The 27,918-nt window shown below is 35.1% G+C and overlaps 1 protein-coding gene across 1 annotated transcript; it reads right to left on the bottom strand.

Moving 5' to 3' along the window:
• Window positions 1–217: 217 nt before the first annotated feature.
• HNF4G (hepatocyte nuclear factor 4 gamma) lies at window positions 218–23,867 on the bottom strand. Its single transcript, XM_015813228.1, has 10 exons — window positions 23,753–23,867; window positions 18,704–18,875; window positions 15,296–15,390; window positions 7,946–8,052; window positions 6,230–6,388; window positions 5,440–5,527; window positions 4,274–4,426; window positions 2,486–2,722; window positions 1,936–2,055; window positions 218–417 (listed from the first exon to the last, which is right to left on the bottom strand). The coding sequence occupies exons 1-10, from the start codon at window positions 23,865–23,867 to the stop codon at window positions 299–301; spliced, it is 1,365 nt and encodes a 454-aa protein (XP_015668714.1). The 3' UTR covers window positions 218–298.
• Window positions 23,868–27,918: the final 4,051 nt, after the last annotated feature.

The raw sequence follows: 27,918 nt of genomic DNA, 5'->3' as shown, positions 1-27,918 counted from the left end.
ATTGAAATCAGATTTGCATTCTGCTACAAAATTTTAATAGTTAAGATGACACATGATATAAAGGGACAATATATTAATGCTCTTCAGTGGTTATTCAAAGACATTGCATAGAAGGCACAGCTTTCAAATATTAACATCCACAAATATCTCAATTCAGGCACTGAACAAAAATTATATCAAAAACAAACATAAGCAAAGCTCTTTTTATTGTATCTGGATCAAAGTTCTCTGCCCTGAGTTTTCCAATGTCAAGATTGTTAATGCAGTGCTTATAATATAAAAGAACCATTGATCAATATCACAATGCTTTTTGTTTTGGAAGAGATTGCTGTGAAATAACTGTAACTTGGTTTGGAGATATCTTGTATTCCTGGCCAGAGCCTTGTGGAGGTGAAGGTAGTGGAGTTTCAGGAGTTGCTGGAAAAGAATTTGAAAATGAATTATCAATAATCAAATCAAAGCTGTGCTAGTAATGTGGAGTGGGTGTGGGAGCAATAACCAGCATTGGCTGAACTGAATTATAAATAACCAAAAATTCTATTTGTTACCACTCACACAATTTGGTATAGCAATGAAGAAGGGTCCAATAATTAAGTAATCTGACTGTGGGCTAATTCCACTAAGCCAGCTGCAATAATACTGCAAGAATCAAAGGTCCATCTAGTGCAAATCACTAAGCCTAAAGTTATCCTGTAAACTGGATGATTTGCAAATGGCAATCACAACAGGGGCCCAGAACTTAAAACAGGGATGAAAAGCAGGCAATTCTAGGACCAATGGCAAATTCCTATGAAATAAATTTGTTCATATTTCTTCTATGTGTAGGAGAGTGAGAATTTTAGAAACAGAGGGGCAATGGGGAAGGACAGAAAGAGAAAGGTTATATCTGTCTATTTTTAACTCAGTTCCTATCATGCTTCAGCTTCTCATAATACTTAACGTAAAAAAATATACTCAGCCTAAAAAGATTGTCTATCCCTAACATTAAGTAATGCTCCAGTATCTTAGCTATGTTATGAGATAATCATAACTGCCCAATGTTTCAGCATCGATTGCAACATTATGTTGATATGTGATGATAATGATTTTGATGATATGACCCAAATAATATCACTATCTTACTCTTTCTTGATTCTACCGATACTAATGACCTAAGAGTAATAGAAGTATCACAGTAAAATGTATGCTGTTCTAAATAGGATTGTCTTTTGCAAAATTAGTAATGTCAAGTCCAGTAATCTTACAATTTCCAAATATATTGTGAATTCTATTGTATTCCATCAAAAGTTCCAATTACATTTGGCATGGCAGCTGATGGTTGTTTTTCATCTAATTATAAACTATCAGCAATTATTGTGAACCACAGTTTCTTTTTATAGCCTTATTGTCTGAAATATTATTTTCATATCAATTTGATAATCAAAATACAACAAAATCCCACAGAATGAAAATATCACCTGATGAATCCCAAAACTGTATGTAAAAACATTAATCTTTTATAAAACTGAGGAAAAAATCCAAATCCCATTAAACAATAGGAATGCAATAATTTAAATCACAGTTTGTAGACTAAATGGCTACCATATTGTTACAGTTGAAAGCAATTACTAAGCGAGTAAGAATTATCTGTTCACAGCAAAAGAATGAACTTGGAGGGTGGCTGGGGATAAAATAAATTTCATTTTGGCAGAAATAGAGATCTGTTTCTGTATAATTTCTGGACCAACTGGCATTGAAGAAAAAAACATTTCTTCCTTCTATATGACAGAGTATATGTGGAATTATGGAATGAAAATTCCTTGAGATTACTGTCAAAAGTAAGAGCAATTAATTAATTAATTAATCATAATTATTTAATTAAACAATATTTAATTATTTAGTAATTAATTAACTAACTACATTTATAATCAAATGATCCATTGTTAATCAACTTACCTATCTGTTCTGTATGAACAGAAGCTGTTACTGAACTTATAAGCAGAGTTTGCCCAGTAACTGGATCCTGGGCTAGATGAGGATGAATTGGGTGGATATTAGTAGCATCATTAAATGTACCTGCAACATTGTCACCAAATAAGTATCTGTTAAAGTGAATGGGTTGATACTATCCAAAGTATGTTTCTCTAATCAAAAAGAAACTTAGCATCCCATTTATAGACACAAAGGTAAAGATGAAAATCAGTATATGTTAGCTGCAATCTTACAATTAGCTAAACATGAAAGCACAGATGATTAGTGCTGTTCATGAAAAAGTTCATAAATTTAGAGTTCAGAGGAATTTTAAGTCTATGTACTGTAATCACAATGAACTTGTTGAATAAACACAACTTGGACCCAAAGATTATCATATTATATATACAAACCATGTTGCACTGGTTCAAACCTTTGGCAAACTTGAACAATATTATTAACTTGAAGATCAACAACTTTTATGATTTTTCTCCAGTCATAATAAATGTGAGCATAATTTAATCAAGTTACTCACCTCCAAGCAACATTTCTTGAAGTAAACTGTCAATTTTAACCATACCAAACAGTTTCACAAATTGTATTTGCTCAATCATTTGCCAGGTGATACTCTGGACTGTAGGCAGAAGCAACAGGAGTTCTCCAAAGCGACCTCTAGAGTCATATTGGTGGTCATTGATGTAATCCTCCAAACTCATTTGAACCTGAAATCTCATGTTCCTGATCTTCATTGGGTTATTCAGCCCCTTTGCATCTTCAAACAGCAGAGAAAAGTTACATAAATATGCAATACATAACTGGATAACTTAGTTGAATCTCAGAATTAGCCTATTGACTCTCCTGTAATGAGTCTACTGGCTCTAAGAAGATGAGAGTGAAGAAATGTTACAAACGGAGCACAGAGATGCTTTTACCATGCTATGTTTAATTGGGTGGGAGTTAGCACATCATGTGAACTTGCTAAAGTAGTTAACTAACCTGCACAATTAATCAGATGAGGATATTTTTAGCTTTGAACAACCTCAGGCAGTTTGAATTAAACTGAATCCTTCCAGTGATCCGTATCATGTAAGCTGTTTATTAATACATTTAATGGTTCTGAAAAAGAAAAAATAAAGCCTCAAAGAGACTTAGAAAAAAAGGGTCTACCACGGACTCTGTTACCTGCTTTTTTTTTGGGGGGGGGGGTAGCTCATTCTTATGAGGAACTGTAAAAAAAAATAGAAAGAAAGGAATAGGGGGAAAAGACTTCCCACTCTTGACTTCATGATGGTACCAGCCTTGACAGTTTCATCACAATTTCTTTTTCCTTACTTTATTTCTATTAAAAAAAAAAAGATAGAAAATAGCAGTCTTCCAGCCTCCTTTATGGTAAGTTGGGAGGACTGAAAAAATAGCCAATGGATAAAAGACCCAGTTATTCTAGTTTCTGTGCTGGCAACATACAGAATCTGTTGATTAAAAAAGCTAGATTGTATAAACTCAGCAATGTTTATGTTTGGACTTTTGCCTTAATAGGATAACATGTGAGTATACAGAGCAAAGAAAAAAAACTTTCACTTTCCAAATTTATGATTTTCAGTATTATTTCTGTCACAGAAAATATTAAGCCATGTTGTGGAAAATTAAGCTCTGACACTTTCTGGAATGAAGCTGCAGACGATAGGAAACAAATAAATGAATATTGAATATGTGTGTTGCCTTGAGTTGTTTATAAAAAATAAAGGTGATATATAAATTAATTAATTAATTAAAAATCAAATCATCTGCACCTGCCTAGGATATCAGAAGGATGAACACTGAATCTAAAGAATTTATCTTGAACGATCCAGGGCTAGGGGCAATAAATATGTTACTTAGAAAAAATCTGGCAACAGATAAACTCTCAAGGCCAGCCAAGAGAGGGAACTCTAAGGAATCACATGTAGGCATTTAAGGGCAAATTGTATTGCCTGCTCTCCATCAGTTTCAAAAGCTGTCTTCTATTTCTGTTAGTACTTCCTTTAGGAATTGGTGACACACCTAACGCAGGGTTGTCATAAAACCTTTTCATTTCTCAACAGGCACAAGGATTAAAGTTTCACTGAAAATCAAAAATATCCATTATAAATCTGATGTTGTCCAGATAATTCCCAGCCAACATGCTGATGTTTCAAAATGTTAAAATAAAATCCTTTGAGTCTCAATCATACAAAGACCTAGATGACAAAGTCCGGTTACACAAAGACCTATAATATCTCTGCTTATATTTAGAAAGCAACCATTTTTGTTACATTTGGAAAAGAAATTCTGAAGTATACAGTACCTGGATCAAAAAATACAATCGCCTTTAGGCATGCATATTCATTATCATCAATCTGAATTTCCTGAAATGGCTTAATGAGCTCATCCAGGATCCGGTTTGCTACTCTGCTAATTTCAGTTTCAGAACTGTTGCGATGGATGACAAAATCATTACCTTAAAAAATAAAATCAGGTCAAAATTATTAATGATATCTGTGGCTTAAAACTACAAAGCCAATTACTATTTATCCGCCCCCTGGTACATTTAAACAATTAAATATGCATCATTGTTTTTCCCCCCCACATGTTATGTGCCACCAATAATCTGCTTAATTATAACCATACAAATATAATATCATTTCACTTCATAATTGTGTACTTATCTAAATATGTCTATTTTTGAAGACAAAGTAGATCTTCTATATATAGAACAGCTGAAAGGCCAAATACTGTGCAAATTCATGTCCTGTCACAGATTTCCCAAATGCATCTGTTTGACTGCTCTGAAGAACAAAATCCTACATGTTCCATTTGCCTGTGGTCAATTGCTGAAGGTTGTGATTATAAGTTCAGAGCTGGGAATAAGACCTTACTTACTGATGGTAGAAAGCCTTTCAACTTTCAGTTAAGTATTGGGGCAAAGGAGGGGAGCTCCTGTATGAACCAGCAGGGTCTAGCTGGTCATATGAATATTTTATCCCCAAGGAATATGTCCGAAAGCAGAGAAAAGGAATAAGGCAAAGGTTATGCAAACCATATGCGATGAATTGGGAAATGAGCCAAAATGTTTTCTTCTGCCAATCATGAGGAGAAATAAATCCTCATTTCAAGGGTCATGCTTATGGCAAAAGCAAAAGGGTCCAAAAGCAATACTATTTGGGGTGTTTTTCCTCCAAGAAAAAAGTCCCTTCGAGTAATTACAACAATAACAACAACATCAACTATTTTATCTGCAAAATAAAATTTATAAGATATGGTAGCAATAGGAAACTCTGATTCACTTTCAAAAGTAAGGAGAATTCCTATTTTCATGCGAAACAGTCCTGCCTCGGGATTTAATGAAAAACCTGTTTTGTTATGTACCCTCAATTCTGGATTAATGCACTCCAAACTGAAGTCCTATGCATACTTTTCAGTAAACATAGTTAGGGTTTTATTGATAAAAAACCAAAATAAATATAACCTAACCTAAAAGAATGATGTCTTTGTAAGCCATAGACCTTTTTGCTGCTCCAAGTAAAAGATGTTCTCCAGCATGTGCTCTTAACAAGGCAACCTTGGATATAAAAAACAGCAGATAAAACATCAGTATAAAATGTACACAAAATATTAAAACAGAACATTAAAGGAAATCCAAACTGAATTAGGATAATCAGAATTATAGCTGTTCCTATTATGTTTAAAATCTTCTTCTTTCCCAGAAAAAACATTGAAGATGTGAGGCTTCTGTTCAGAAATATATTGAAATTTTATCTTTTTTTTAAAGAATTCATTTTCCTGATAATTTGTTTCCTAAATATTTTTGATACCTAAATATATCATGATATTACCAGGCTTAATTGTGGATAGCTGATCTAATAATAGCTAAATTCATACAACTTCTTGAAGCCCATAAAATCTTGGATGTGGCCCAATTTCCATTTATCAAATTCTTATCAAAATGTAAAAGATTCTTTTCCATGCAATGCAACAGTGAATTTTCCAAATCATGCCTTTTTTTTCAGCAATCATATTTTGCCTTGATTTTCTATTGAATGTCTATGTAAACATATTGGCTCCATTCTATATGGTAGGAAATTCTGAAAGCTGCTTGACATTCCCCTGTGGCTGAATCCTACCATACTTCCTTCTCAGATTCCATAACCAGTTCTGCATGAATATAAGCTTAAAGATCCTTAGTTTGATTTTAAATCATAGAATGATATTCTCCCCAAACTGAGAAAAAGCACCTAAAATAGATGCTTTAATTATTTCATACCTGGTCATCCAGCCGTAGTTCACAGAAAGCTGGAATATATTTTGCCCACTCTACAAGAACCAAGAGCTGTTGCTTCATAGATTCACAAATATCACTAACACCCGCAATTTTCTTATCACTGATGTTAGTAGTGCCAACATTTAAACTTGAAAGAGGAATCTAGGTGACACAAAGACTCAAATTGGTTAAAGATTCAAAAGGCTATACCAGTCTTGATAATAGTTACAGTTTATAAATGTAGGTATAAATTCAGTTAAATAAGTTAAAATCTGTATTATTCAGGGTTCAGAAATTCTATTTTATTTACTTTCTATTTCTGAGTATATTCAGAAATTCTATTCAAAGCTCATACTGTATATTTATTATTTAATATGCTTCCATACCATTCTTCATATATTAAATCTTAAATTACTTGTTCATTATTAAACACAATCTCAAAAATAATAAATTAGAATAATATAAAACATTCATTAAAATAAGGGGAAAGAATGTAAAAAAATAAAATGATATTTGTACAGATAAAGGTTCAGTAAAGTTATATCTATTTTTCGATGAATTTATAAAATCTTCCAATCAACCATAAAAAACAGAAATACAAAATAAAACAAATGCAATAAAAAAGAGTTAACAACTACCATTAATTATTAAAAAAAATTACAGGTAGTCCTCAACTTTCAATTATTTGTTTAACGGTGGTTCAAAATTACAATCACCTGACAAAAAGTGCTTAATGAGGTCAAATATCAGGCCTACATATTAATTCTGTCTCAATAGAGAGTTATCCTTTAGGGTGATTTTTGAACACTATGCGTCTCTAAGAGCATCTGCAGTTACACAGAAGACATTGTGGCAAAATGTAGTCCAGATTCCAAAGGGGAAAGGAGTTTGTCCAAAGGAATAAGAGACAGCAAAGTTTAGTTTGGTTGGGAGGAAGGAAGAGGGTCAAATCAGCTCTTCCCTAGAGGTTGTAATAGTGTATCTTTAATGATGCAAGTAATTTACTTTAATTGGGTAACATTTCTGACTATAGGTATAGAACAATAAAGGAAAGTGCTTAGAAGTAAATCTGTGTGTCTTTCTTGGTTAGGCAGGCCTGACAGATACCTATCTTGTTCATATGCAGTACAGTAGAAGCAACTGTTCAGAAATAGCTAAAAGATAGTAGAAGGGGGAAAAAAACTGATGAGTTGGGAATCAAAGCTAAAGCAATTTGAAGGAAAACAAACTGTTTTAGAAGAAACACATGACAAATGTCTGTTGGCTGAGGCGCAAAGAAAAAGAATAAGAAAAAGAAAAAAAGAAACATAAGTAGAAGTATTTTATTTCCTACAATATATGAAGATGTTTATGTATTCTATAATATCCCATCATATCACTTTTATGGTAATACACTTTTCACCAATACAGCAAAAATATTTAGAGTAGATCTTGCAGTCCTTGACCTTCTTCTGACTTCTTGAGGCATACTTCAAGTGATTGGAGAAACATTTCATAAGAACTCCTTACAGATTATACCTGATGGTGATAATGGTGTCCTTCTCACCTGAATCATTGAGTGTTATTACAAAGTAAGCCGAATAAAATTAGAATTCTCTTCAGAGAGCCTTCCTGTTTTATTTTGTTATTACAAATGCAAAAAGAATAGATATGGCTATAAATAATGGACTTGGAGGGTATTCAAGAGATTGAATAGGCACTGATGGTGGATTACTCTACCTGACGAGAAAGCACTTCAGCCTGGAACAGTGTGTTAATAGAAGGAGGAGCACTGCCATCAGAGGTGCTTCGCCTGGTACTTATTCGGTCCCGTTCATTTTGAACAGCTGGAGGAGGAGAAGAAGTGGAAGAACAAGAAAACATAAGCTATTCATATTTTGTTGCATGCAAACAATTGCATTGAATTATGTTTCAAACTGGTATTACAAAGTTATATGAATTTAAGGATCCATACTTGGCCATGGAGAAGAATGGCACCTGTCTTTTAATCATTTATCCTGGCAATTGTAATCTATATATTTTTCCTAAATTACTAATTTCTATTAAGAACAAACACTATCTAAAGAGGAAGCTGTGTTCTGTGTTTGTGTGTGTGTGTGTGCGCGCACACGTGTCCACGTGTGTGCGTGCAAATGCAAGCTTTAAAAAAACAGGGTGTGCCTCTGTATATGTGTGCATGCCAAGAAAACTGCAGGGACTTGTCCATATAGTTGCTAGAAGATTAAGAGGCATGTACGAACGCGTGCGCGTGCACACATACACACACACAGGCCTGAGGTGACATACACAGAAACGCACAAATGAAAGCTAATTGGTCTTAGTGGCTGATGATTCACAAGACAGGATAAACATACTGATTTAGAGAAAATTGAAATAAGTTGACAAATATGTTGATGAAGAAATGAAAGGCACAGTGATTGAACATTGCATTAGTGCTAGAATTAACAATTACTCCCTTTTAATTAATCAACTGGTTAATAGATTTGATTGGAGAGATGATTTTTAAAAAATATATTTTAAGATAATTATGTCATCCCAAAAGAGAGATTTCAGAGGAATGTAATATACAAAGAAGCAAATTACTTGTACAATTTGTTGGGGAGGCAGTCAACTATATCACGGCTTATATAGAGTCATTTAAACTTCCAATACTTGTGCACTAAAGTTGATCATTTTCTCCTACAATAGGTTTAAATATTTTCTATCCACACGTTTCAAGCTGGAGGGAAAAAATTATTCACCACCCAATGCTTTTTACACTTTCTGTCTCAGCACTTTGAATTCTTGAGAACCATAGAAACCATTTCTGCACTTAGAAACCATTTCTGCACACACACACACACACAGAGAGAGAGAGAGAGAGAGAGAGAGAGAGAGAGAGAGAGAGAGAGAGAGAGAGAGAGAGAGAGAGAGATGTTACCAATGCCATGAGGCCCCAGGGGAACTGAGACACTTTTGTTTATCTGTATTCATGTTTTTGAGGATTGCCTGATACTGCCTGTCTGCAAACAGAAATATACTTGTTGGGACATGAGATAATTTAGTTGCAGCACCTAATTATATTCCAATAAAAGATGACACGGTGGCTCAGCAATTAAGACACTGGGCTTGTCAGTTGGAAAGCTGGCAGCCCAGGTTCAAGACCTGAGCACCACACAAAAGAGTGAGTTCCCATCCTCGCCCCGTCTCCTGCCAACCTAGCAGTTTGAAAGCATGTTTAATGCAAGTAGATAAATAGGTACCACTTCAGTGGGAAGGTAACAGTGCTCCATGACTTCATGTTGGCCACATGACTGTGAAAATATCTTCAGACAACGCAGGCTCAATAGCCTTGAAACAGAGATGAGCTCTGCCCCCTATAGTCAGCAACACCTCTTTTACCTTTTTTTTTAATTCCAAAAAGATTAACCCAGCTCTTTGTTTTCAACATTTAAGAGTATTTACTCTGATGGACATTTCTCAGTGTTTTTAATTACAAATTTTAAAGCTATTTTGGTATGACTATCATAATGTTGTTACATTCATTTTGGTTCTTGTTTATTATCAAAGTTTAATGTTGAAAGCTTGAAAAAAAGGTCTAAATGGCTCATGTAAATGGTTTTTTTTATCAAAAAGCTCCAAGATATTTGCACGGAAATAATAGAACACTGAAACATAGACTGAAATATTAAATAGCCAGCAAACATTCTTTTTCTGCCTACTATAACATTTAACAACAGGAATTCTGGCCCTTACATAACCAATATAGAACTATTGGACACAAGCAAAATAGGGCTGTTTCACCTTTAATAATGCCACAGAAGACCAAATTTCCTGTGATGACAAATTGTACTTGCTGAAATACATCTTCTATGTGACTACTCAAGATGCATGAACAATATATCTGTATTTCTAGAGTGTTCTACCTCATGTGTGCACACATACACACATACACACACACAAACAAAAGAAAAATAGCAGCAGAAATTCCATTTTTTTTCAATATTCAGAAATACTGCAATAAAGAACAAGAAAACTAAAATGCTCCCGTTCCCCACTAAAAAATCTCTGAGTATATCAAGAGTATGTTGGCTAACTTTTTTGAATCAAGGAGGGAGGTGATATATAACTACAAGAAACTATTGTGAAATCCTAGGTTGTTGTCGGTAGAACAAAGCATATTGAAAGCCAAGAGTTGAAAGACGTCTGAGAAACAGATTACACTTTCCCTATACAGTGCACAATGTAATCTTTCCACTTTTACCATTTATGATAGACAGATCTTTCCTCCATTTCCCAAACTAGCTTCACTAAACACATATGACATGTGCATCCAAAGAAATGCATGGTAATACTTCAAGAAATTCAGATATTCTCAAAATATTTTTAAGACATTTAAATTCAGTATCTACAACATTATGCAGGATTTATCCTAAGAGAAAGCAGATAAGGTGGCCATTCCTTCCCCCCTTTACAGTTCTCAGGCCATCAGATTCATTTTCTTGAAGACATTTTAGATTCTTTACAGCAAAGAGAAGAAAGACTTTGCATAAGTTTCATTCACTTTCCCCCCCTGTGGGATCATTTTATTTTGTGGCCTTCAATGTGCAATTCTGTATTCCATTATAGCATTTCAGGAAGCTTGCCCACCCCAAGGATAAAACACCCAGTCAAAAACCAAGCAATGTGATATATGCCATACAATGCAGTGAGACATGTGCAGATCTATACATTGGCGAAACAAAACAGCCATTTCACAATATAGGAGACCAAACCTATTAAGACAAGATTCAACTGTCAATCTGCATTTGAAAAACAAAGGTCACTCTTTTGAAGATAGCAAAGTCCACATTTTGGATAGAGAGGGTCATTAGTTTGAAAAAGGTGTAAAAGAGGCCATTTAGGTTAGCCCTCTCTCAACAGAGGGGGAGGGATAAAACACCACCTATTTCCAGTCTACAATGCAGCTCTTGCCTAGTGCCAAGAAAATTCCACAATCAATTACACTGTGAAGGCAAAGATAAACCCCCAAGTGGCCGCATGCGCTCACAAAGAGAGCAGGAAGGGAGCAGTTGTCTGCAAGAAATACAATCCGTTCATTTCCCCCACCACTATCCAGTCAGAACCTATCCTTCCAAACCCCCTCCACCCTGTCTCAATTGTCAGTACCTATCCTCCATCCCTCCCTTCCCACCAACTGATGAAGTTTCTTGGATGAGAAACAAAATGATTTGTTCTTATTCCTCCAGAAAAAACAGCCCAGTTGCCTTTTGAAAAAGCACTTTTGAGACAACAATCATATAAGTATACAGAAAGAGAATGCCATTTTGAAACTACAGCAAGGGGTGTCCATTAAAAGGAATAAAAAAGGTTCCCTCCCTCCCCTTTTGAAGAGGTTTATGCATAAGGGCATGTCAAGGACTTAGTTCCAGTCAATGTATCTTTTTAGTTCATACAGAACCTTATCACTTTTTGTGCGAGCAGTGATTGTATTTCCAGTTATCTATTTGCGATTTTTAGTGAAGCAATCTGCATCCAAGAAGTTGCAAGTAGCATCAATGCTTCAATAAAAAATGTGTTCAGCTTACTATACAGTATTCACAGTTTATATGAAGAATGAACACACTTTATGGTGAAGACACACAAGATTCTTAACCAAGGACATTCTCTGATGGGCCTTTTATTAAGGTCATAATAAGAAATGCCATACAGTGATAAACACTAAGTGATAAATGATCATGTAGACATGAATCAAGAATGATGTTCCAGTTTTTCTTTTAACTGGAAAAATGCTATCTTGCTCATTCCTTAACTCAGCACCTGAACAACAAAATTCAGTTAAAAGCTTTAAATATAAAATTATACCAGACAGATCACCACCTGTTTTGATTTTCCAAGCTAATAGAGAGGCTGTGTGGGGAGGAAAAAGTAATTTAAAAAAACTAAAAAGTTTCTCAGAAATAAATACTTAGCTTGCACATAATTCATCTTGAAAGTGTTAGTGTGTGTGTGTGTGTGTGTGTGTGTGTGTGTGTTTGATGAAATCATATTGTAGCATGAAGTGCTGTTAAAATATGAAAATCTGGGAAGAATGTGAAAGATAAGCATAGAGGTTCATTGATATAATTCTTCATGACCAGGTAAATTTTTCTCCCTTAAATTATTTCAGTTTTCTATGATTCTTCACATCACATCCTAGACAAGTTTCCAAATTAACCTTCAGCTAGGAAGGGTAGGGAAGACTGTGATAGGTGAAGAGGGAAGAGATGAAGAAAAATAGAGTCATGGGAATATCAAGAAACCATCAAAAGCATTCTATAACTGAAGTTTTAGGATGATTAAATCTCAAATAGCCATTGTACAGTATCAGACCCTGATGAACAATAAAGATTGCAAAAATGGGTTAAGAGACTATTTGGAAGACAGTCACAGTATTTTCTTTTATACAGATCTGAAATTCTTCTTTAAGAAAACAATAATATTGCAATCCTATACTTCAGCCTTTCTACAACACAGTGTTCCCCAGATGTTTCAGCAATGTGTATGCTGGGTGGGTATGATGGAAATGAAGATTCAACATATCTGGAGGAGATGCATTTGGCAAGTGATTTTGAATATGTATCTGGCAGTATGAGACCTTGAAGTTATATCTTAAAAAAGCAAGTATAAGATTCACTATATGGAATTAAGCAATAAAGTATTGCTGTCTTTCACTGCCTCTCATGCTCCATCTCAGAATAAGTAAACTAAACAGTTTTCTATGAATAATCTGAAACTGAGCTGACAACATTTTTATTTTGAATATGTCAATGGCAATTGAAAAAGAAATTTAAATGTTATTATTCTTACTTTACTAATGGCTTTGGCATTGCTATTTCATTTGGATTTGAAATAAACCACTATGTAACTTTTCTAAACAGAATTCAGAACAGATGGAATTTGTGTTTGTTTATTATGCAAATGTATATGCTTCCTCTTTATCCAAAATGTTCTTCAACTCAATTACTAATGGGGTTAAATTTTAGACTTGTACACAAAGAGCAGCTGGCATGGATAGTCATTTCTTTTTTCCTTCCCCAAAATTTTGTTTGTTTGTTTATTTAATGAAAAACAGGCTCTATGGCTACAACTGGGAACCGTTGAACCAGTTTCCTCTTGTTTGTTGTCCAAAACTTCACTTCTAGCTTCTTCTGCTATTAAGGGAGAAAAAAGCTCAAGGGCCTCATAGCCTAGAACTGCTGTATGGGTGAGGTGGCCTTATAAGTTGAATGACTGAATGAAATATTTTTACTGTTGGCTGTAAAGCAGCTGAATTAATGATTTGCTCTAATCTGGTGAGAAGGGTGTGTGTGTCAGATGATATTAAATAGCCTTTCTAACTGTCAGTCTTCCCAGTTGCACTTTCAGAGGCTTTTCTTAATTACTTTTAAGGAAAGTCTTTTGGAGAAAAGAGACATTCCAGATGCAATTAATTGTTAAACATAATTTTTTCTTCAATATCAAAAGTGAAGAATTTTTTAAAAATTTACAGAGATATTTGCAGATTAGGTGAAAATAGAGAAGGAGACATTATTACTTTTCAAAAGTTATAGGGTGATCAAGAGATCATGTATGTATAAATTTAAATAATAAATAAATAAATAGATTTGATTAATCTTTAAAGATCCTGGCACACTAACAGCATCATCTGTAAGATTAGTGGCAGAACTTGGGGCAGAGTCAAAGGAAGAATCAGACTACAATCTCTACAAAGCCACAAATGGACCATGTCCAACTCCTCTTGAATTTCTTTGACCCTTATCTAATGCCAAGTGCTAAAACTTAGTTGAATAAATTCTTGCACATAGACATGATTAGTAATAAATAATTTTAATTGTAACTTCACATGTGGTCCTGATGTTTTCTACCTGACATCATCAGATTCTTGGCTGAGAATCCAGTATGCCTAGTAATCTCTAGAATGACCAGATAATCCTGTAACGTTGTATGGACAGAAAGTGAACCCAAGAAAGAAAAACTGTGATCTGCAAAATGTCTGATGCTACTATAAGAACACCAGTCTATATAGACATGAAACAAAGATGGAAGAAACTTCTTACTTTTATATTTTAGAAAATAAGAAATTTCCATCCATCCTACTGCAAATTGTTTTTCTTAGGGTAGGATAAACTCTTATCAATTATCTATTGATAATTCTATTCTATCTTTTCAGTATCTGGAAAAAGACACTGAGTCTACAGCAAGATCTGTTATACAATCGTCTTTAATACCTTGTTGTGTACTTTTCTTCATCAGAATACATTCAGCCACTCATTTTTAGGAGGAAACATAAGTAGATACTCAGAAATATCATTAGCCTGAGGACTAAGCTTCTGACCCCAGTGACCACCCTATAGTAATAGATTTTGATCTGGAACTACATAAGCCTACTTTGAATTCTACGTACTAAAATAAAAAGAGACTCCAGTAAATATTTACTATTAGTATTACCAAACCACACAGTTCTCTTCCATCTATGATATGGCAAGATTCTCAATGCACTATTTTAATATTCACATCTAGTTCCATCAATCATTCTTTAGATCTTGCATAATTTATGCAAGTATTAACAACCAATGTGTTTTATAAGGAAGTAAGAGTAATATTAATAATAATATACCATAATTCATACCATCTCTGATACATTATCATTACTTTTCTCAGTTTATAGATGAAAAACTGAGGCCAAAAGAAATGCCATCTAAAAATCCATCTAAAAGGATATTTGCTGAAATTCTATTAATTCAAGTCTTCTATCTAAATCCAGCATTTAATCTACAAAGTTACAATAGATGCCACCACACTACTACTTATTTTTACAAAGCTTTGGGAAATGCATTTTTTATGATACCACTGAACTATATATATTTAGATAGGTTTGAAATTACCATACCAATTTTTAGCATTTTTAACAAAAATTGAATAGCAATGCAATGTACACAAGATATATTTAAACTTCTTTTTTTAAAAAAAAAACTCCTTTCAAGGTAATATATTTAGTACATATTCTTACATATTTTATTTCCTGCTAATTTATTTTTTTTTAATTACCTTCCTTCTTCATCCCAGCACGAAAGCACTTTTTTAAGCGACAGTATCTGCACTGATTTCTCTTGTCCTTATCAACAATACATTGCCGGCTAAATCTGTTGGACAGAATCAAGGGTAAATATATTAAAGTACAAGTACAGGAGAATCCTGATTAGCACAAGTGAAACAATTAATGGGCACTGTCAAAACAATGTCTTTGACTCTCAACCTTCACCAGTACTTTTTTCTTTAATCAGACTTGAAACAGTTCTCTTTGCTATTCTTCTAATAGGAATAATTCCTTTTGATGGGCAAGTAAAATCCCATTAGGTTATTCATCATCTACTGAAAGCAAGGCATATAAATTCTTCTCTCAGTTTCACGAATGCTTAGGATAACTCTTTGGGTCTCCCTTTGATCTGTTCCTGTTGTTGAATATGATCAGGAGCAAAAAACAAAAGAAAGGAGTCCTGTTAGATCAGAATAAAAGCTTATCTACTTTAGCAGTTAGTTTCCAAGTGGTCAAAATGATGCTTCTATAAAATAGTCACTCAAAAGATTAAAGCATCATCTCTCCATATTATATGTACCATGATCTGGATCCAAGAGATACAGCCTTTGTTCAGAAAAGATCTGTTTATCTTTATTAATAGCAATTGATAAATATATCTTTTTAAGCAAATTAATGAATTAATCTGTCAGTGAGACTCTTTCATCAGAATTAAGAAATATTTCCAGCCTGAAACACACTGAGGCTGCCTGTCCGTACATAATTATTTCATACCAGGACATTGTTATAAAACTCATGTAAAAACAATGGAGAAAAGCAATGCAGTTTCTTTAAATAATAAAAGAGACAGGAAGATATCCTGATTACAGAGAGAGTGAGATGGGGCTTGCTTACTGAACAGCATTAGCGCATCATTTGAGTTAAGGAGTGGTATAAAGAGATGAGCTACTATGTTTTAAGAAAATAGGCACATACGTAATTCTTGATTCACCATAAATGAAATCCAAAAACATGTTTGCAAAAGACTTGCCATTTTCCACAGTACCATGTACAGGTTTTGATTGCTTGAGCCAGAATCTCAAGATAACAAAACATCTTGAAAAGAAGACCTGAATCTACAATAGTAATAGTGTGTGTGGGGGGGGGGAGTACTGTTTAACCTCGGCAGCAATCCTAGTCAACCTTCTCAAAAAAGGAGAAAAAGATAAAACAAAATGCCAGGGGGCAATTTGTAGCACAAATCTAGTCATACTTGAGGAAAAATGAAAATAACAGGAACTCACAGTAAGCAACAAGAAGTAGTGCAAGGTGGTAGAAGAGTAATTACTGAAGATCAAAATCTACATTTGATGTTACTTGGGAATGAACAGAATAGAGTTTAACATTATAAAGTTCTATTAGACAAGATAATTCAAATTTCCTCTGCTAATCTATAAACTTCTCTTGCATTAAAAAAAAACAGAATGCAGCAGAGATTAAAAGCCAGAAATTAATGCTACTTCACTGCATCAGTGACTTTTTCAACACTAACTAGGTAGTATGTAGTCAAACACTAACTAGGTAGTATGTAGTCAAACACACTAGGTAGTATGTAGTCAAACACGCAAAGTGTTTAAGAAAGCTATCTCCACTCCACTCCAGTCTTCTGGATTTCATTTCTCAGAATTCACTAGCTCAGAATAGCTACTGTTGAGAACTGAAGATCACATATCTCAATGCTCCCAAATTGGGTAAAGCTAATTTAAGGCATATATCTTATTGGAATCAAGGATCTTTGTCTCCTATTCTCCTGATCTTGAATTTTGGATACTCTGCAGCCACAAAAGTTCACAGAACATATATCTAATTCAGAAAAGGGGAAAACTAGCATTTGCTAAACATATTAATGCTAACCTGGCAGCCTTTCCAAATCTGTTTTTGCCCAAATGTGTCAGCACTCCAATCTCACAATTTTCAGCTATTGTAGGTCTCAATATATCTATCTATGTGTCAAATTAAAGACATAAATTCTATGTATCATCTATGGTATACAGGGCTTTTTTTCTCGGAGAAAAGGTGGCGGAACTCAAACCTGGCCACGCCCTCATCAAACCCTAGGACCGCCCCTTTAGAGAACAGGAATGCAAGTAAAATTTGGGAGGGGCTATTTCCGGTGTGGGAGGGGCTATTTCCGGTGCGGCCGGCCCGGAAAAAGCTGCCGGAACGCGGTTCCGCCGCGTTCCGGCTGAAAAAAAGCCCTGATGGTATACATCCATGAAGATCTCTGCTAATCTTTTTTTCCAGTTTAATCACATTTTAAATCCTTCAGTAAGCACCAAACACAATCCATACAATGTATCTTGGACAATGTTATGCTTTGCTAAATGAACTTTAAAGTGATCTTCAGATCAATATTTCTTTTGGATGTGCACTTATTAGCAATGCCTTTTACCAGTTTTGACTACTTTTTCACTTATGGCTTTTCTATAAAAACTGGACTTTGACATTTATGACTTGGTTATCATGAGATAATTACTGCAATGTGCTTTATGTGGGGTGTCCTTGAGCCGGTCTCTGCAATGGAAAAGCAGGAAATATATTTAATAAATTAACATTTATTACACCAATAGTCCAAACTTGTTTGACAACCAGCACATTTCGAGGCTTAGTTCAAAGTGCTACTTTGTCCTTTAAAGACTCAACACTTCAGATCATAGGATTACCTGATTTATCTTTGCATGTTCTATGCAACACTATCCATTCATTCTCTGTTGGGAACCCGCCAGCTAGGCTTGAAGGAAGGGTCAAACAAGGACTTAATTTGGAAACATTGCGTAGCTGCAAGTGGCAAAAGCTTGACCTCATCCAAGATTTGGAAGCCTTAACTTCTCATCCCACAGGAACGCAAGAAATCTAAGGAGATTCTTGTAACATAGGGAGAAGTCAATAAAATTGTTTACTTCAGCTATTTATGAGTAGCTCTGGTTCCTTGTGTGTAGCATGCTCCAAATACTGTCATCAGATATGTCATGGCATAGAATATCTAGCTATGCGATTGTTTTTGTGCCCACTTTCTAGAATCACTTCAGGATATTCTGATGAAGGCCAGAACAGTTCTAGAAAGCTTTCCCAAAAGGCTCCAAAGGACTTCTCTTGGCTTTACAATTTTTAGTGACAAATTTAGTGACAAATTTAATTTCAGGCTTTAAATTAGAATTTATGTTCTTTTTGTACGAGTTCCCAACTCAAATGTTTTTAATTATAGATGTCAGGGGCTGAGGTTGGCACCTTTTATACACAACTGTGTATTGTGCCCTAACTTCAAATATTGCTTTTGTTTTCACCATATGCTCAATTTGGATCTGGAGGAAAGGTCGAATAGAAATATGTCAATATAACACAAAGAAATAAGAAGTCCTAAACAGTTATATTGCTCCTACCTGCAGCTGTAAACATGGCTCTTTCGTATGCTGCGTCGGAAGAAACCTTTGCATCCATCACAACTAGAGGCACCATAATGCTTGCCAGTTGCTCGGTCCCCACATATTGCACAAATGCCACCAATCACATTGTCAGTACTGTTCATGTTGAAAGGTTCTGCTGAACAACTGTCTGGGGAGGGGGAGGAACAAAGGGAGGAATAATTAGAAGTTGAGCACTGACTAGGGAAGAAACAGAAATGTTAAATGTTACCATTCTGAAGATTTTACAGATCACCTCTTTAATTAGCTCTTGGCATTTATTTTATTTCATTTATTGAATTTATTGAATTTCTATGTCACCCATCTCAACTTAGTAGTTCAGCAGTTTACAACAGCATAATAAAACTATATAAATAATGAATAAAATATTAGCTTAAAAATACAGTTAAAACAAGTCAAAACCTACAAGTGAAGATAAATCAGATTAAAAAGACTAGGAGGTTAATAAGTCAGTAAGAGTGTACTCAGGGCACCAGCCATCCCCAGGACATTATATTTTTAGACCTTCATGCTAATTGGCAAAGCCAGGTATTAATACTCTTCTGTTAAAAATGGAAAGAAGAGTGGGGGTTCGTCTCACTTCTGGAAGTAACATGCTCCATAGGGCGGGGCAGCAGCTGAGAGAGCCTTCTCCTAGATCCCGCCAGTTGAAACCCTTGACTGATGGGATATGCAGCATGCCCTGCTTGCTTGACTTGGTGGGTAAATGTAATTGGGTCAAGCCGGTTTCTCAAGTATACTGGCCCCTTGTCCTCAGAGGGCTTTAAAGGTGATAACCAGCACCTTGAATTGGAGCTGGAAGCAAACTGGCACCCAATGCAACTCGCAAAGCAGAGGTGTTAAATGCGCCATCCTTGAGATACTCCAAACATTTGCAGTGTTGCATTCTGCACCAGTGGCAGCTTCCAGATATTTTCAAGAGTAGCCTCATGTAAAGTGCATTGCAGTAATCCATCTGGGAGATTACCAGGGCATGAGAGATTGAAAGGAAAGTTTCTCAATCCAGGAAAGGGAGTAAATGGCACACAAGCAAAGGCTCTCCTGGCCACAGGTGCCCCTTGCTCCTGGAGCATGAATTGTAAATTCAGGAGGACCCCCAGATTACACACTGGGTTTGTCTAGGACACTACTGCAGATGTTTTTGGATTACAACCAAGGCACCTATTACTGTTGGTATTAACTTTGCTTTCTTTTGCCACAGGCATTCTATTTCTATGTGCAGGTTTTTGTATTTTGTATTTTCTCCAGTTGTTTATTTTTTATTCTGTTGTCTCCAAGTATTGCAATGTCCATTTTCCAAACTTTTGTTGTCTTTTTCCAGTGTAAGTATCAATACTTACATTGGCATTATGTTGATCTTATACTAAATTTAGTTTATAATAATTTATAAATAATCAAACTGTTAAAATAAATGGAAAGTAAATTGCTTGGGTTACTTTTTTCCAAATCTGTCCACAAATTGGTTCACTTTTCCAACCTCTTGTTTTAAATTTCTCTCAATTGGTTAATTAGCAGGTCAAATATATATGAAATACGGGAATATTGAAATAAGTAAAATGAGTGCACCCATCAAAATAATCACAACACATTTTCTCTGTTACTATGACTATGATAATGAAAAGTCAACTCTGTTTTCATTTTGTTACTTAATTTTGAAATACAGGATTATCCTTTAAAAAAGTGCAATAATACTATTTAAGTTCCAACTAACCTGGTATGAAAAAATAAACATTGCTGAATAAAAAAATAATTCAGCCAAACATTTGTTCTTTCTTCTGTCTCCTCTTGCAGCCATATATGCCTAATCTGCTTTATATCTGGCTCAGTCATGATTGCATTGGAAAGAAAAAATAAATCTAGGCATTGACAATTCAAGTCCAACTAAAGTTAAAAGTTACCCTAATCAAATAGCAAAAAAATATCTCAACTAATTGCCAGGATTTATCATGATTAATGACTTGTTTACATACTGGCAGTCTAGAGGTATGACTGTACATCGTGTTAAATATATCCATTCTAAACAGACATAAGAATATCTTTTTAGAGTAGCCACTAATTCCACCACCCCAAGTCCTGCTACCTTATCATAGTAGGGGGGATGCTTATGTGAGGAATGCATGAAGAACATTGGGTGTGTATGCCAAGAATATATATTCCCAGCAGGGTCACCCAAGGTGTAAAGGTCATTCAAGCTGCCCAGAAAAAGTGTGCAGGCACCTCCCCTGGGCAACAGCAATATAGAAAGATGCTGGAGGCAGATGATCACTTTAGTGACAATGGCAAAAGCATTAACTTATACTGCATGGGAGAAGGCAATGGTAACCCATTCTTATATTTTACCAAGAAAACCATATGAACGGAAAATATAAAATGACTGATGATATGGTGCCGGATGATGGGTCTCTCAGTTGAATAGCACTTGACATGCTACTGAGGAAGAAACAAGGATCCATCAGGGTACTAATGGTGTTTATGATATATCTAGATTAAAGCCTCAGTATGTCTAGTTGCTGATGGTGGCATATGGGGAAAGAAACGCTGAAGCTGCATAGATAGAATTACAAAGAGGATCATGGAACATAAGAAGCATGAATGCTCAATACAGTGAAAGATGAAATGAAACAACTACAACTTGATATCTTAGGCATCAGTGAATTGAGACAGACTGAGATCAGACATTTTCACTCAGAAAATCATCCTTTATTGCTCAAGACGTGAAAAACAAAGAAGAAACATAGTTGCTTTTATATTTTGAAAGGGTATAGCAAGAACACTACTTGTCTACAAAGCAATCAATGGCCGAATAATATTGATTAGACTTGTGGACAACCCTTTAATATGACAATCATTCAAATTTAAGCTCCAGATGCTCCAACCATCGATGCAGAAAAAGAGGAAGTTAATGATCAACTTCAATGTTAAATTGACCAAACATTCAACCAAGATGTACTGCTTGTGATTGGAGACTAGAATACCAAAGTTGGAACACGAAAGTGGAAAATGTAGTTGGATTGCATAGCTTAGGAAACCAAAATGAACAGGAGACTGACTTCACAATTTCTGCCACTCCAATGATTTCTACATAGCCAACAACTAAACAACATAAATATGCCTTTATACATGGATATCACCAGATGTAGTACATGGAAATCAAATTGACTGTATTGTTGCTAAAAGGAGGGGCAGGAATAAATTATAGCATCAAAGACATGGAACAGATCATGAACTGCTCATGTGTAAGTTCCAAGTTAAGCTCAAGACGAAAGCCAGTCAATTTCCACAATATGATCTTGAACGTATACTTACCATTTTTTAAAGAGAACATCAGGAATTGTTCTGAAATCTTGAACTTCATTAATAGAGAACCACAGAAGTTATGGATTTAACTTTAAAAAGTTATTAACAGACTACATACAGCATAAAAAGTCATTAGGAGACTTTAAAAAGACATAAGACCAGTGTTTTTTTTTTGTTTAAAAAAAAAAAAAGGTGCCGGAACTCACACATGTCATACAACCCGCCTTGCCTACCCTACAAGGTTCCATCCAAAAAAGGTGCCGGAACTCTGTTCTGGGCGTTCTATGACAAAAAAAGCCCTGCATAAGACATTGCCATAAATGAAGAAAGAGAAGAAAGCAAATTGAATATCAGACTCATAAAATTGCCAAGAATGGAAGCCAAAGCCAAGAGAAAAAAAATCAAAACCTCAAAAAAGGATCTTAATAGTTTCAAAGAGGTCTTAGAAAAAAAAATAAGCTGTGGAGCGTGCTCATAAAAATGACAATTCCAGAATATCATAGAAAACTTATATACAGGTCAGGGAGCCACATTTTGGACAGAACATAGTGAAACAGATTTGCTCAGGTTGCCAAAGGAGCATGATAAGAGCTGCATATTCTCTCTTCAGTTGTTCAAATTATATGGTAAACATATAATGAAGGAAGCTGAATTGGAAGATGAGCATGATTTTAATACTGGAAAAAGAAACATCAATAACCTGCACTATGCTGATGACCTCGCTAGGTAAAAATTCTGCAAATTCTGCTAATAAAAATTAAGGAGCAAGTGAAAAATGGAACTAAAATTAAACAAGGAGACCAAACAAATGGCGAAAGGTAGAACAACAAGCCTTAGAATTAGCAATGAAGATTTCAAAGTGGGGAATACCTTCTGCTTTTTAAAATCAACTATCAGAAACAAGCAACCAAGAAATCAGCCATAAATTAGCACTTGGCAGAGCAGTCGTAAAGGCCTTGGAAAAGACTGTAAAAAGCTGTGATCGGAATCGTGCAAGCAGTGGTATTCCCTGTGACATTCTATCGAAGCAAATTTGGGCTTTGAAGAAAGAAGCTAGGAAGAGTATTGGCATATTTTAATTTTCTGGTTGGAGAAGACACTTGAGAATATTGTGGACAGCATGAAATCACTTCAAAGTTCTCACTCAAGGCAAAAATGACTAGGCTCAAATTACCGTACTTTGAACACTTATGCAAAGACCAAAATCTTCAGAAAAAGTCTCCAATGCTAGGAAAGAGTTGCCTCCATCCATGAGATAGATGTCTTATACTGGTAGAGTTTTTGGGTGCCTATAATAAGTAAATTTATCCCATTGTTTCAATAAATTGATTTTACTGTACGTCTGTTTTCTTATTTCCTAGAAGATTCATTATACATTAATATCTTACATAGCTCTCCTAGTCATCTAATATAATTCACAAAATTTAAGCTGAAGTATAAAAGTCTTACCAATTATATAAATAGGATTAATTCACCAAATGAAAGATTTATTAATAGGTTATATCCTACAAACCTTTCAACAACCAAAGTTGTATTAATTTGTTAGCAAGCATTTACTCATGAATAAAAAAACAAAACCTAAATAAAAAAGACTTTGACAAAAAATACTTTTTTTAAAACCTTGACCTGAATTGTGAAAAGTAAAACATTTGGCTGACCCAATCTCCTTTACTTCCTTACCCATTCATAAATACAATAATTCAAACTCACCATTGCCGTTGTACAAGACCTGTATGGTTTCAAACTCTAAATTAGCATAACTTGGATCTAAGACTTCAGAGTAATTTGCCATATCCATGTTCAGAATTGGATCTGAGATTCTCATTGCTGTACATGAATCTGAAAATGGTCTGTTTTTCCAGTACAGAAAATGCCATCAACACTTGTTTTCCCTTGGCCTCAGTGACTGATAATCAAAATATTGACTGTCATTACATAATATAGCACAATGGGTGGAGTTATGATACTAATTCCGCATGTCTTATTCTACTTCTAGCTTTCCCTCTTTTTATTATACACCTTTACAAACTTTTACACCCACCCACATAAGGCTGTGTTTATCATAGAGTTTGTAAGACGCAAAACCATGGAAAATCACGGGAATAAACCTTTGATCAGTCCTCTGATCAAAGAATTTTTGATATGTAGTAGCAACTTCACAATACAACCACAAGAAAGGTGAATGGTTTAAATATCTGGGTCCTAATTGCATGGAGATGTATTGTATATGCTTCTATTCCCATGGTTACTCTATGTTTTACCTAGCAGACAAAGGAAAGGAGTGTGAGATCTTTTCCTCTCAAAAAATTAATTTGCTCAAGCAAACTTAGGAGAAAAAGGATCTTTTAACGTTTTCTTTAAAAAGTAATGGGTATGCTTGTTTTTAGTGCACCCATTCTACAAATATGCACTTACATTATACATCAACAACTAGAGTCCGAAATCAGAATTCCAGTTTCATGTTCTGTGAGTGTTTATCAACAGATTACAACACCCAGAAAAGAGTAAAGCAATTCATTACTTGGCAATGTACTTTCTGTGGAATACAGTCACCTTAAAGAGCTGTAAAACTGATTTGTTGCATCTTATTAATAGTTAACATGGTAATCTGAACCTTGTTCAAAGGAAAAAAAGAGTCCCAGATATCTGAAGTTGTTAATCAAACACATATTAACTATTCAGTGAGCATAGAAATATTATTCAATCTTTCATTTGTCCATTTATTTCATCAAATGTAATATTGAGTGAGCTACTTATTAAATAAGAGTACTGGAATCATCCTAACCTAAAAGCTTGATTATGGACAAAAATTCCTGCCCAATTTTGAACTGGAATGATTCTGGTCTGAACTAACAAACTCGTTACCATCTTGCTCTACACAGGAAAGGCAGACAGGATGCTTCTTAGCATATTCCTTAGCTAAATAATGCTAGCATAATCCTTAGCTTGGAGTTCCTCGATCATAAACTTATTATAAACTGGTCAGATTCCTTCCAGATCCTTTTCCCTCAGAAGTTCCTGAGATCAGTAAATTCCCTGTCTTCCTTCACCATGGAAATAAAAAGAGACGTTTTTGACAGCATTGATAAGAGAGGGAGGAAACTATGCATTAATACCAGGAAATGATCTTCAGAAACCTACTTTCAGAAATAGAAATTGCTCCTCTAAGAATATTTTAAAACATCCCTCCGAATATTCAGTCATTTGTAATGATGACAAAACTAGATCTTCAAGGCCTTTTGAAAGGCCAGCAGAGTTAGCACTAGTCTGGTCTTCATAAAAATTATGTTCCAGAGGATTGGCATCATGAAAAAAGAAATTATCTCCTCCTGGGTCCCACCAAATGACCGTTCCTAAAGGACAGAACCCAGACCACACTTCTCATGCTAGATCTCATAGGATACATAGAAATCACTGGGGAAAGCAGGTCTCACAAGTAGATTATCTCCAAGCTGTGGGTGTAAAGCTAACTAGCAGTCTTGAATTGAACCTAGAAGCATACTGATAGCCAATGCAGAAAGATACCATGATTGACAGTATCAAAAGCAGTTGAGGGGGAAGAAGAGGAAGGATGGATGCACCACCTCCATCCGACTCTCTCCAGAGGTCATCCAAGAGTGTGATTAATGCTGTCTCAGTTCCATACCCAGGCCTGAATCCTGACTGAACCTAGTCCAAATAATCTGGTTCTTCCAGAATTTTGTGAAGCTGATGTACAACCAACTTCTCCATAATTTGTGGGAAAGGTTAGAAACTAGATGAAAATTGTCCAGTATAGCCAGATTCAGTGACAGCCTCTTCAAGACGGGAGAAACCTCCATCTCTTTAAAAGCAGCAAAATCATTTCCTCTCTCTCAGAGGAATTCACTACTACAAAGACCAATCACATGTTGCCTCCCAGAAACCCTTAGCCAACAAACAGGGGTTATGAATCTAAAACAAAGCTAATTGAAGAACACTGTCCACTTCATCAGGCCAACAGGATCAAACTTTCTCCAGTTTAATCAAACCAGACCAAGGCCCAGCCATTTTCACAGGACCTGTTCCAAAATTAAAGTCCAACTTACTGTAAATCTGATTGATTTCATCCATTAGATGCCTAGCATATCCCTCACCTTGTAGATAAACCTCTGAACTACCCCTTCCTGGACAGCTATCCAAAGATGTACTGAGGTGGATAAATATTTATGCCCTTACAGCCACAAGGTAGACCTTAATTGTGGTTTGTGTTTGGTTAAACTCACTTCTTATAATCCTTGCAAGGTTCTGAGCATCTTTCCATCTATTTCATTTCCCCCATTCTGCCATTCATCAAGGCGAGTCCAAGGATTCCCAAGAGAGAAGAGATCACTATTTTGCAATCCCATCCAGAGTCAAGCTGTCCTGTTATTCCAGACAGCCACCAGGCCTTTGAGTTGATTACCCTCAGGAAAAAATTTCCTGTGAAATCCAATAGAGTTAATTAGTTGCTAGTATGGACAATCTAATGAGTCCAGCCTCCTTCCAGTGGAGAGTAGTGCCAGAGAACTGCAGAGGCACTAGAGGAAGATCTGACTATAACAGGGAAGAAACAGGAGTCTCTCCCAATTTCACATCACACTGCCATTGCTCTGATTAGGTGTATGACCAGTATTGTGCACTGGATCCTGAACTAGCAATTTTAAGTCATTTCCAATAACTAATGACTTTTTTATATGATTTCATGAAATTAATTATTTGATTGTCAGTACCTCTCAGTTCTGGTGCAGTCAAAAATAGTTTAATCAATATCACCCTTCACCAATCTGGTAACTTTGAAATATAGTAGGTTGGCAATTCTCAGAAGTAGGAGGTTTGGAAGTTCAATTCCAAAACCTGTACATAGGGCCACATTGGAGAAGGCCAATTTACTCCATTTTCTAACACAAACAGAAAGTGGGAGAGAAAGAGAGACAGAGTCAGAAATAGAGACAGATAGACAGAGAGAAGCACACACATGCACACATATCAGTAACCGTGATGTCACGAATTAATCACATTATGCAGTAATACTTCTTCACAGCCACCAAAAAAGGAATTGGGACTTGTTGAGAAAAAATGTGTACAGCATAACAATAATACAATATATAAAATTCTAACTACAACAGAATAAGAACTGCAAGAATAGCGGCCCTTTCTTGGAAAAATTCTGCATTATTCTACCTTTAAAATGAAGAAATATACAGTAGTTAACAATGTTTTGTATTGAAAAAAGAATCTAAACAACTAGTGGGTTGATAAGAATGCTATCAGAAAGCATTCCAATGTTATGAATAAAAGGTCTTTGTGTGCTAATTATCCTGTTTTATTACATTTAATCATATACATTGATCAAGATAAAAAATTGAAAATAAACTAATAAAAATCAAGGTTATTTCTCTGTATACCATCTGAGAAAATCAAATTAAGCAGCAACTGACAATTCTTAGCCACTCCTCACCAAAGAAACACTTTCCTCCTGATTGAAGAATAGTTAGGTAAGTAGTTGTTCATTAATAATCAGTCATTCAAAACTCGTGCTTGATTATAAACATTTTATATAGATGATTAGATACGTTTTACAAACACCTTATCCATGAGAAACATACCATTTCATAATAAAGTTTCACTAAGAAAGATAGGACACTTGTTACAATGATAATTACAGTTACATGTGTAATTATGGAGCACAATGCTAAAAATCCAGATTGGAGTTGGCATTCCAGAAAGTATACTAAAACCTGATTGAATTGATTCCAATAATTATCTTAATCAAAGGTCAGTTCCTATATCATGAATTGTCTAAGTCATTGGCAGATCACTTATACAGTTATATGTTCAGACTGAGTTTTTCTTATTACTAACTCTGATTTTTTTTC

The sequence above is a fragment of the Protobothrops mucrosquamatus genome, unplaced genomic scaffold (assembly GCF_001527695.2).
Source record: "Protobothrops mucrosquamatus isolate PMUCROS unplaced genomic scaffold, P.Mucros_1.0 scaffold144, whole genome shotgun sequence".
NCBI classification, from domain to species: domain Eukaryota; kingdom Metazoa; phylum Chordata; class Lepidosauria; order Squamata; family Viperidae; genus Protobothrops; species Protobothrops mucrosquamatus.
This window is presented reverse-complemented; position numbering and strand designations above follow the sequence as displayed.